General features: G+C 40.0%; 1 protein-coding gene across 2 annotated transcripts; it reads left to right on the top strand.

Moving 5' to 3' along the window:
- Window positions 1–4290: 4290 nt before the first annotated feature.
- ppic (peptidylprolyl isomerase C) lies at window positions 4291–11800 on the top strand. 2 transcript variants are annotated; one of them, XM_080432886.1, is made up of 6 exons: window positions 4291–4444; window positions 6303–6416; window positions 6711–6804; window positions 7140–7207; window positions 7595–7711; window positions 8592–11800. In XM_080432886.1, the coding sequence occupies exons 1-6, from the start codon at window positions 4337–4339 to the stop codon at window positions 8718–8720; spliced, it is 630 nt and encodes a 209-aa protein (XP_080289012.1). In that variant the 5' UTR covers window positions 4291–4336; the 3' UTR covers window positions 8721–11800. The 2 variants fall into 2 exon arrangements, with proteins under 2 accessions (XP_080289012.1, XP_080289011.1); XM_080432885.1 differs by having other exon boundaries at window positions 7140–7258.
- The last annotated feature ends 325 nt before the right edge of the window (window positions 11801–12125 follow it).

The following is a 12125-nucleotide window of genomic DNA, read 5'->3' as shown; positions in this document are numbered from 1 at the left end:
TGCTTCTGGGTGTCCCCGGAACAAACTCTTTTCAGACGGGGGTCCGTGGCCAAATACATATCAATTTGGGTGGGGGTCCTTGACACGAAAAAGTTTGAGAACTACTGCATTAGAATTTCTATATATCTATATATATATAGGCCTAAAACGGACTGGTCAAAGACCTGATTTAAGAACACCTTACAATGAAACCATGTTTCCTTCACCTGCAGACCACGTTGTTAAGCGAGCCTAACCGCGTGACATTAATTCAATTAAAAAGGTTTTATACATTTCTCATTCATTCACATCCTGGGACCATCTAACCTTGATGTGGGAAACGCCTGGGCGTAAATTGGTGTCACTTTCATTTACATACTACCATGCGTTAAGGTCCAGTTTGACATTCAATTAAAACGTTTACATTTCAGCTTAATTAATTCGGCGGATGGCGGAAGGAAAGACGAATGGACGACCCGCTTTGACAGGAGCCCGATAACGGATCCCAACAAGCTCTCCGCATGCCCCCTTCAGCCATGGTGTGTGTGTGTGTGTGTGTATGTGTGTGTGTGCGTGTGTGTGCGTGTGTGCGTGCGCGTGCGTGTGTGTGCGCACGCGCGTGCGTGTGTGTCCCGGGCTCCTGGCCATGGCGTTAAGGTCACGGCATGCTGACTATTATAATTCATTTCTATAGACATGTATTCATCAGGGAACACGAAGGGGCTTCAGACGCCGCGCGCCTGCCTTCTCTTTTTCAACTTATTCTAAAAAGCCAAAGTGGGTTTTCAAAATGCATGCAGCCAGAAAAACGTTGGTGTGTGTAATAAATGACTGTTTAATAAAGGATATGGGCTTAATTATCCGGCGGTTATTGTAAATGCACGGGCTGTATTGATCGGCGCGTTATAGCATGGTGGAAAACACATTTGTTTGTCAATCAAGAAAAATACACAGACCTCATTAGCCACCATAGCCGGGTTGGGATTATTATTTATTTTTTCGCGTTGTGAGCTCTGACAAGGAGCCTCATGGAGACTTGCGAAGGGAAACGGATATGATATAGACTTTATATAGTCTTTAAGTTCATGTGACACGTTTAATTTTAGGCAAATAGATAGGATATTGTTCTCATACAGAATGGGATATAGAAAATGATACGATTAGTGTGAACTGCAGCCAGGCATGGCAACCCTGCAGCGTTGGGGGGGGGGGACATTCTGTTGAAATTTTAACCTAAAAAGGCGAATACCAAAACGCTCGCCCCAAAACACAGTCGCCCCGGGGCAAATCCGGCGGTATTCACCTGGTATTCGTAACGTAACCTCAGCAAACTGCCTATACTAAACCTAACCTTATTCCTAAACGTAACCTCAGTAAAACTGTGCCTAATGTAACCCTAAACTTATTTCTAACCTTATCCTCAGTAAACCAAATACAAGAATAAAAGAACCGCTGGTCCGTGTTTTGGGGCGAGTTTTCCGGTTACCAAACAGAAACAGGAATAGGGAATCAGACCTGTCAACCCCCCTGAGTTAAATTTGGACAAATGGTCCAATAAAAGGTGTAAATTCAGGGAAAACGGAGCGTCCAGTCCAGGTCAGGGGGGTGGGGTTGAGCCACTATAAAGGCAAACGGCAACTACATAATGCGTGTTTGGACAGGTCAAAGGTTAGTTAGGGGTGAGGTTTCGATGTTTATCCGATGAAATAGGCCCTGGCCTATAGAATAAATAATTGCACTGTAGGGTAGGGTTCTGTACCAACAACAATATTATTTTGCTGCTCTTCTTCTTCGGCAATAGGCTACTGTAGCTACTGATGATGTTTGGCTTTGCAGGACATCAGAGGAACTGTTGGAGCGCAGCTGGGGCAGTCACGGTGAGTGAGATGTAGTGCAGTTGACTTCAGTGTTGACAGAGGGAGCTGTTGTTCAAAAACAGTTGTCACAAAAACATGAAGCACAGCGCAACACCCATCAATATTATATGATATAAACCTGTGCTACATAGCATCAATACACTTCTGTGGAAGATCTAGCGTTCTTTAACCTTCATTCATCAAGATAGTGTACTCTAATTAGCTTTAATAGCAGGTAAAACTGACCCAATCAATAGTGGGGAAAGACTGATTGGCTGATGATGCTCTGATGTATTGACCATACCAAATTAGTAGGGAAAAAACGGTGATCTTTCTCTTCAAGGAAGGAATCAGTGGTTTACTACAGTTTGGACTATTTGTCAAACAGAGCTTAACAAGTCATCATGTGTTGCTTTCTACATTATGTTATCAGCCTGTAGGCCCACTGACATCACTGCAGAAAAAAATAAAGTAACAGTTTAAAGGCACATGTGTGTATGCTAGTACACACATGTGCCTTTAAATTGTTAATTGCACAGTGCTGCATGTCATAGCCTACATAATGTCATACAAAGTTTATCTCAAAAACAGTTTGGTTTGCAGGTTTTCTGGGTGTGAAATTCCAGTCAGTCAACTAATCTGAATCTAGTATCTTAATTATTTGTTGTGTTAATTCAAATTTAATAATGTGATGTAGTAGGCTAGGTGAATAATAACGGCATCTCTAGTCCCAGTGAGCCTACTAGTATAATTGGCTATTGTTTTGGGGGGACCTAAACATTGGCAAGTGTTTACTGAGGAGATATTTTTCAGCATGCACAACCCTCAAACCCTGCTTCACAGCCATATGTGTCATGTCACCTCCTGTACCGCACAGTCTTCTGGTCCACAACTGATCATCAGCTCTGGAACAGTTGAAGATGAAGTGCCTTGCTTAAGGGCACTATACAAGTAGGCCTAGTTTTTTAAGGATGTAAAGTGTGTTATCAACTTTAATTAAGACTGAGTCTGCAAGCCTGCTTCTTCTATTCACATTCATTGGCATATCAACTACAGTTGATTATGCTTTTGTGGTTGCCGTGTCAAGGGATGCATAATTTATAATCTATTACAAAATTAGACTTGTCATGACTAAATAATACAAATTGAACATGACAGATGTCTTGGGGCATGCACCTGGAACTGTCTATTTACATATTTTTTATTCATGAATATAAAAAATTACTAATTTCAAATCTTAAAAACATATTGCCTTCAGTCTGACGAATGAATGTGTTGTGTTACACAGTACACTCACATGATCTCTCTTGGTTGTTTTGTTTTGTTTTGCTTGTTGTGCCTGTTTTTAATAATTTGTGTCTGTATTGTGGAGAGAGATAGGCCCATAAATAAAAAATACCCATAGTTTGCAATGCTTTCCAATTTCCTGCCCTTTTCATGTTTTTGTTGTTTTGAGGTGAGAAGTTTTTATCAGCCGTTTATTTATCTCCATGCACTTCACAAACTTTCAACAGCTTATGTTTCTTATATGATTCTCATATTTATTTTATAGTCACCGCAGTTTTTGTGTGACTTTACTTCTTTGATTTATTAATGTGCAAACTGCAAACTAAACTGCCTATAAAACGTGAACAAACCAAAGCAACCATGCAGCCAACAGCACTCATTTAGAAAATCTACCTTTAATAAATAATCCAGACCCCCACCCACTGTGTGCAATATAACAGCATCTTCTCTCCTCTCTCCTCCTCTCCTCTCGGAGGCAGGGCTTGGTATCCAGACTCTGCCCATGGGGGGAGGGTCTATGATGTAGGCTAGTTGGGATCAGTGTTGCCAAGTCTGCTTATTATAAGCGACTTTGGGCTTGTTTTTCTGTAAAGTTGCTTGTAAATATTGGTTTCTTAAGTGTAGTTGCTTATTTGGGCTTGTTTCCCAATGTTGCGTAAAACCACTGGTTCTCAAACATTTTCAAAACAAGGACCCCAAATGAATGTCTTATTCGTCCACGGACCCCCTATCTGAAAATATTTTGTAAGATTTGTGTTAAAATATTTCAAAAAAATATTCAAAATATTTAACCTTTTTTCCAAGATTTTTTTTTGGGGGAAATAGCAGATCTACAAGCTCACAACGTGTTGCATGATCTCGCATCGTGAGTCTCGCCACGCGTAGAGCTTGTAGATCTATATTTTCGAAATATCCGATGAATAGGCCTATAGGTTTAAAGTGCTCATGTGGCCTATAGTCGCTTATTTTGGGCTCCATCAATCTGGGAAGCCATCGGCAAAAATAAGGGGGGAAAATAATAAAAATTCAGTTGTGGAGCTCGGAATCTGTTCTTGAGAGATTAGGGCTTCATAGATCTGGTTGCTTATTTCTCTCAATCTGGCAACACTGGTCGGGACGCCAGATCGCTTCCCCGCTCCGCACAGCTGTGCCTTGCCGTGATTTCCCCTCCACTACAGAAGGGTGTCTGCGGGGAATAGTATTGCTGCGTAAAGATGATGGCGCTCCAAACATTACTGTCCGCTTTCGTTCTCCTAGCTGTGGTGTCTCCGCAGAACGTGGCGTGTTCGAAAGGCCGAACGGGACCCAAAGTGACCGAGAAGGTTGGTTGTCTATCGGATCATCTTGACGGCTGTGCTGATTTGTACGTACAGCTCTCTGGAGCGTAGATAGCCCTGAAACATGACTGTCATATATTATGTGACAGTCATGGATGAACTTCAACCTGGTGTTTGCACTTTCTCCCTTTTTGGCCCGTACATCTACGTAAAAGTTCAGCTTTCAAATATAAAGTGCTTACCCCATGGCCATGGATGTTACAATTATGTTCGGGCCCTCAGAAGTACCCGTATCTTCCGTATTGTTCAATAAAAAGCATTTTAATCCGACTGGTGGCCATTTTATCCGTATTTTCTCCATATGCTTTCAACTACGCGACCCTATCGGTTGGGAAGTATATTGCACTCTGATACATTATAACTCTATGAGAAAATGGCCACCGATTGGATTAAATGCTTTTTATTGAACAATACGGAAGATACGGGTACTTCTGAGGGCCCGAACATAATTTGACCATCCTTGGTCATGGAGTAAGAACTTTATATTTGAAATCTGAACCTTTATGTAGATGTACGGACCAAAAGGGGAGACAGTGCAAACACCAGGTTGACGTTCATCCATGACGGTCGTGACAGACGACCGTCGTGTGATCCATGTCTAGAGCGTATATTGACTCTCACACGTCTCTTGGGCACATGCTGGAATCTTCCAGAACATCTGGGGAGAAAAACCCACATTCGCCGCGGCGCATTTAGCCTATATTTAAGCAGGGAGGCACGGATGGAGCTTATATTATTAGCGCAATGCGTTTTCTGCAGCCCAAATATAAACAGTAGTTACAAACTCAGTGGGTCAGACGTGTATCAGCGGGTGAAAGAAATGTAATATTACAATGGAAATTATATCAGGTCACCACAAATAGGTCTAGTCTTCATACAATTTTGGGATTAGCCAATCCATGCAGCAACTGTATTTTTAGTAAATTAAATTATGTATTGTGTGAGTGAGTGTGTGTGTTGACGTTTTTACAGTTCTTAATGATTCTATAATGACATAAAGGAATGTGTTTCTCTCTGTGTGTTTACAGACACGTGTACAGGCTGGCTGACACATACCCACATATTATAGAAGCCTATTCAAGAGCCATAAGATTGCAAAAGTGCAAGGGTAGCAGCAAATTGTAAACTAATTAAACATCATCTATTATTATAATAATTATTATTATTATTATATTACTGGGTTTAACTCCACAGGCCAGGCAGTCAAACAAATAATGTCAATGAAGAAATACCACAATAAAGTGTTAAAAAATAAAAGCCCTGCTTTGTTTGGTGCACAGAGCAGAGCTTCTTTAGCCTGGCTCCAGTCCCTGAAAGCCTGGCATGTGAAACGAAATGAAAATTCAGTGTCAGGCTAGAGCTTCTTGTGTGCCAGAGTTCAAATCTGTCTTGTCTTGCATGTCTCTCTTCTCTTTATTCTAAGCCCTTGATTTCCTGTCTCTCTACACTGAATAAAGCAAACAATTAAAAGCCATGTGTTCATTATATGTGGGATATACACGTTTTTTGTGCAGATGGCACTCTTACTAGCTAAATGGCCTTGTGGTTAGAGTGTCCGCCCTGAGATTGGGAGGTGTAGGGTTCAATCCCCTGGCTGGGTCATACCGAAGACTATTAAAATGGGACACTCCCTGCTTGGTTCCCAAGGCCATTACATAGCACTGTGTTTCTGTTTCAAATATTTTTATTGTGAAGCACAGGGTAGGATATACATTTTTTCTAGCACTGTGTGTGTGTGTGTGTGTGTGTGTGTGTGTGTGTGTGTGTGTGTGTGTGTGTGTGTGTGTGTGTGTGTGTGTGTGTGTGTTTTATTTAATTACAACTGTGTGTACTTTATGTTTAGGTGTTCTTCGACATTACCGTAGCAGGTCATGAGGTTGGAAGAATAGTCATCGGCCTGTTTGGAGAAGTGGTCCCTCTCACTGTCAACAACTTTGTTGCCCTAGCAACTGGAGAGGTATTGCAAAATTTGTCACACATAATCACAAACAGTCACAATTGCATGCAAAACCATATCATTGAAGAATATGTCACAAGCACGCATGCACGCACGCACCTACCAATACATGCAAAGTAGCACAGATATAAATACACTTGCAAATACATGTATACACACAAATATTTAGCATTTATGGATGTGCACAAGCACATACTGTACAGTGTACACATATACATGCACACAGCACGACCCAAAACAGAATTGCAAATAGATATAAAGTGTGAATTTACCTACTACAGTATGTCTCCACAGAAAGGCTATGGCTATAAAGGCAGTAAGTTCCACAGGGTGATCAAAGACTTCATGATCCAAGGAGGAGATTTCACAGCTGGGGATGGAACTGGAGGTAGGAGACAACCTTAATTAATATATTAATTTAAAGGTCATGGCTCCTGAATCGGTACCCAATTTCTTTTTTTGATATTTGATCTTGGCCATGTTGCCCAGCCCTATTTTATGATCAGTTGATTGGTGATCTGCTAAATTCCTGATCTGCTAAATGCCTAAATTGTGATTTAGGAACGGACCTTGCATTACAGTGGATAACAGTTGAAACATAACTCACACATGCACCTCCTCAGTCCTCCTGTAATGCAGAAGGCATTAACAACAACCCCCCCCCCCTCCACATTTCTGTTGTTTACTGCCCTCTACCCTCCTACCCTCATTCTACTCAACCAGGTCGCAGTATCTATGGGACCACATTTGCTGACGAAAACTTTAAGTTGAAACACCTGGGGGCAGGATGGGTGAGCACGCACGCGCGCAAACGCACACTACTACTGACGCCACTCTCTATTGTACGACTCTTCTCTACTACCATAGGTGTAATATATTGCTTAACTGACTGATGTCTGATGTATAATGCTGGTGAGCATGGCTAAAGCTTAATTCTTACTCCATCACATGATGGTGTCGCTTGCTGATAACAGATAGTCAAGCAAACCAACGTGTCACATCAGTAGGCTTTGTTAGCTTGAAAATCTTTTATTGTAAGCAAGCAACACCATCATACTACAGAGTATAAATGAGGCTTAACTCTGGCCATCAACACTAGCAGACAAGCAAACATACACAACAGACTCATGTATTATATGCTAGTAATTAAGTGACTGTAGTGTGGTTGTGTATGCTAGGTCAGCATGGCTAATGCTGGGCCAGATACCAATGGTTCTCAGTTCTTCATCACCGCAACCAAGGCTCCCTGGCTGGATGGAAAACATGTGGTGTTTGGCAAGATTCTGGATGGCATGGTGGGTGGAGACACACACTCATACACACACACACACGCACACGCACAGGCAACCATACACGCATCTCACGTACAGGGGTCATCGCAATGCTGTTTTGTGGTGGACGTTTTTGTCAAAATTAAATTTTTGCCAGATGGAGTGTTCAAATGGAACCAAATGGACCCGTAGGGTCATTTGTACACCATTGGTACACTCTCAGAGTTAAGGGGGTCTTTGCAAATAAAACATTTTAGAACTACTAGTAATAGTCGACTCCTAATGTGCCATACCATAGTGTCGTAGTAAATCATATTCTGAAGAAAACATGGAGACTTGTCATTCAGTAATTGGGTATGATGATCAAAATAAGAACATTATAATGATGTGTTCAAAATGAAATCAAAAATTTGCCACGGACAAGGCCAAGTCTGGTGGTTCGAATCCACCACGGTGCATCAAGCTGTGTCGAGCGTCTATACGAATGCAATTGGCCCGTGTTCGGGGAAGGGAAGCCGGACAGGGAGGATGATATTTGTCACTGCACGTATTCCTACAGACACCCCTGTAAGCAGGGCGTGTTGGGCGGGAGGAGTAGGACGAAGGCTCTAGGTCCTCCCGGTGGGGGCTCCTCACTGGCAGGTCATCAGGAAGGTTTCAAGAGCACGGACAACACACAGAAATATATGTGGGGAGGAATCGATTGGTTTAACGACAAGAACACACATATAAGCATACATTAATTTTATCCATCCATAAAAATCTAATCACATTTTTTTCTAGGCCTTTCACAGTTAACTTCTCAGTGTTCTTTTATCCATTTGTAACTACCTTATTGGTCCATGTAGTTATATATGACTAGTATGACTGTAATTATGTGATATGCCTATTTCCTGTTTCCCAGGCGGTGGTCCACACCATCGAGCTTCAGGACACCAATGACAGAAACCTTCCTTACACGGAGTGTGTGATTGTCAACAGTGGAAGGATTCCTGTAAAGGAGCCCTTCGTTGTGGAGGTAGAGGGATGGTAGACAGTCTTTTACATCTTTATATCATAGTTATTCATCTCAGCACTATCTGAACTGAGGCAAACACAATTTGGAATTCTGATGGTTTGTTTGACCTATTTGAGAGACCAGTTGGGGTGAGGTTTGCTGTATTTTGACAGTTCAGGAAAAGTCATGAAGGTGTTGGTCACAAAAACATATACTAAGTTCATTTTTATATCCTTACATTATTACATTTTCGAGGTATTGTCCTTGCATGCAAAACCCCACACATCTGGCACCAGTAGGTTAAACCAACCAGATTTCGAAATTGTATTTTGTCTAGGGTCTAACTAATTGGGAAAATGGGACACCGTCAGTGCACTGCAGAAAGCTTTTAATGAATATCTACATTTTCAAATGAGTCACGTCAACTGTTTTCATTGGCCCTCGTGTCATGAAACTCTCCAAACTTCTCTCAAAATCTGGGACAATGTTAGCTAACAATTACAAGTTGAATACAAGTTTATATAAGCTTGACAGAATATTTTGCAGGACACTGACACTGACTGTATTATGTTATATACATGATCATTCAGAAGTCCCACTTGAAATGAGCAAAATATGCCTTGACGCATGGGAAGGACATGGTTCTAAAACTCAAGGCTACAGTTGGTATTTTTCAGTCCAAGCTAGTGTGTTTTATATTACATATCTGGCAGTTATCCAGAGTGAATGGTGTCTATAAGGAAAATAAGAGAATAACTCCCAAACAGTAGTACAAGGAAAGTACCTGAAATCCATTTCCATGGCTGATGCCAGTGATCAAGTATATACTGTACCGTATGCTATCAACAATGTTACTTCTGAATGATGTTTACTATGTGCAGAGTTTATTTAATACAGATTGTTTATTAATTTATTAAGAGAGCATATCAGCCCCACACATATTGCTAGCTCACTAACAAGGGTCCATCCATGCCAAGAGTGTGATTTATAGACTACTAGAAACAAAAATAAACTAGAAACAATGTTTCACAGAAACTGTCTGTAAGGATACGATATAACAGGGTTTATTTCTTTCTCAAGTTAACTGGTCTGTGGAACACACATTAATAAGAAAAAGTAGTTTTGAATTTGCCTGTTCTCCTGTAGCAATAATATGTGAGAAGGCCTTATCTACTGTGATTAAGTACAACAGGATCATCAAAGTACCCATAACCACCTTAAAGAAAATCGTCACGCGTGTTATATATATAATAATAGTTAATAATATGTGTACTGACAGAAAAGTGTTATTGAAATAAGTAGGCTCATACATTAACCAAGAGAAAGCTATAAATTATGGCTTACATGCTCCCTGGTTTATAAATTACCATAGCAACAGTTAACAATGCTTTGTGGGAGTTAACAGCATGGTTGTAATACAACTTTGACCAAAAAGATTGCTTGTATGAAGCTACCTATCGCTATTGAATAAAATGACATCCGTTTGAACTTAAAGTTCAAAGTCGTATAAACGGTGAACAAACTTTTAAGCAATGGCCTCTATTTACTAGTCTAATTGTTGCAACATTTAAGGACTAGTGTTGTCCAGAGTATAGGTCATATTTTTAAGAATATCATATCACTTACTGTAAATTATTTGATTATGCAATCTCTATTTAATGTGCAATATGTCTATCAAGTTACATTTGTCAGTTTTAGGGTGAAAAGTTCACTATAAAACTTGATGCTCATAAAATGACAAAATAACAGTTTTCTAATGACAGGTTGACTTCTTTATGTCCAGTATGGTAAGTTTAGTGGATAGCTACCACCAGCTACCTTCATCGCATATTGTAAACACTAACACTAAAAATACCTCATATACCATCACACACAGTAGCAGTAAGCTGGTCAAATAGTTAAGTGCCAAATGATGTGTATTTTGTATGAAAACCTATGCTGTAGACCTAAACATGACAGAAATATGAGTATAACCTGTTTATCGTAATGTAGCAAATCAAACTCTAATTGCCAAATTACTAAACCTACTACTGCCAATTCACTTCTATGCATTCACTTCTGTCCATCCAGGTAGCACTATCATGAATATGCAGCCAAAAGCCACATATACTGTGATTCAAGTTTACAAAGTGTTATGCATGTGTCATTGTTACTATATAAGTTATGTTTAAAATGCAATGGTCTTCTTACAGCATTGATCATGAACCTGTATGCATTTCATGTCGTTTTTTTTTAATGATTTGTCTTCCTGATGTGTTATGTGTCTTTAAATTTTTAAAGAGCTCAACATTCAGACAATGAAAGAAATGTATTGTTTGTCCTAGACCTAGACTAGTGTGTAAATGAGCAGCTGTCAAATCTAATGTCATGTGAGTCAGTCTTTGTTCAAAATATTCTAGGTATATAGAAAGTCATTTTCCTGTGGGTTATTACAATCTTAAAAGTGATATTGTAACAACTTTACATTTCTTTGCTGTTCAACTGTTACATTTGGGGGGGGTATTTTGCAGTGGTTCTTAACTCTGGTCCGCACAACTATTAGTTTACTACCCTACCAGATTAATTGCATTCCCCATTCCAAAATGGTCCCCGATTCCACTGCTAGAATGAAAACTACCAGTCTTCATGATTGGAGATGACCACTACTCTATTAGCGCCACAGTTAACACCATCATTCTAACATTGTTAGCATTTTTCATTCAAACTAATGTGAACTGCTGCCTGGACAATGCAGTACCCAGATAACAACTTAAAGCCCTAGTTGTGCGTCTGTTGTGTCGCACACCTAAAATAGTCTATATACAAGCTCACAGCGCGTCGTATCATGACGTGTTGTGAGCTTGTAGATCTGCTATTTTAGGTCTGCAACGGTGCGCAACCAAGTATAAATCAGGCATTAGCCTCTGGGCTGGCCATTGATTTACCATGAAGAATGCTGATGGTGTGAACAAGCTGTTGCTGTTGTTGTTTTTGTATGATGATTAATTGCCAATTTTAGAGCTTTTTTTGTCTAAAGTGATGTTTGGTGTAGAAAAGAGACCCAAAATGTTAATCTGCCATTGTGTTCATGTTCAGTTAAAAGTTTACTTGTCTAATAAACATATCACAACAAACGTTTTCTTTCTTTGCAATAATAGCAGTATAGAAGAAGTGCCAAGCAAGTGTATTTTCTACAATAAATGCTATTGCAAAAGACTCGAGGAGTGATTTGTTTTAATTAGTTGGTGATCTTCCTCTCACTGTCTTTGTTAATCTATTTTTTTTAAAGAAGAAGCAGAGCTTATGTTTTTCTTATGTCCCACTCAGTGCATCAGGGAATTTTCCTATCTTACTAATGTGCTTTGAAGTGAATTCAATGATGCAGCTATCACAATTTGACCCTAAAAGATGTACCTACAGTACGATGTGATGTTTTGAGTAAAGATACATTTTAATCTCTGA

Source organism: Gymnoscopelus braueri, assembly GCF_963280865.1.
Source record: "Gymnoscopelus braueri genome assembly, chromosome: 7".
Lineage (NCBI taxonomy): Eukaryota > Metazoa > Chordata > Actinopteri > Myctophiformes > Myctophidae > Gymnoscopelus > Gymnoscopelus braueri.
Note: the sequence above shows the minus strand (reverse complement) of the source record. Positions and strands in the feature narration are given on the sequence as shown.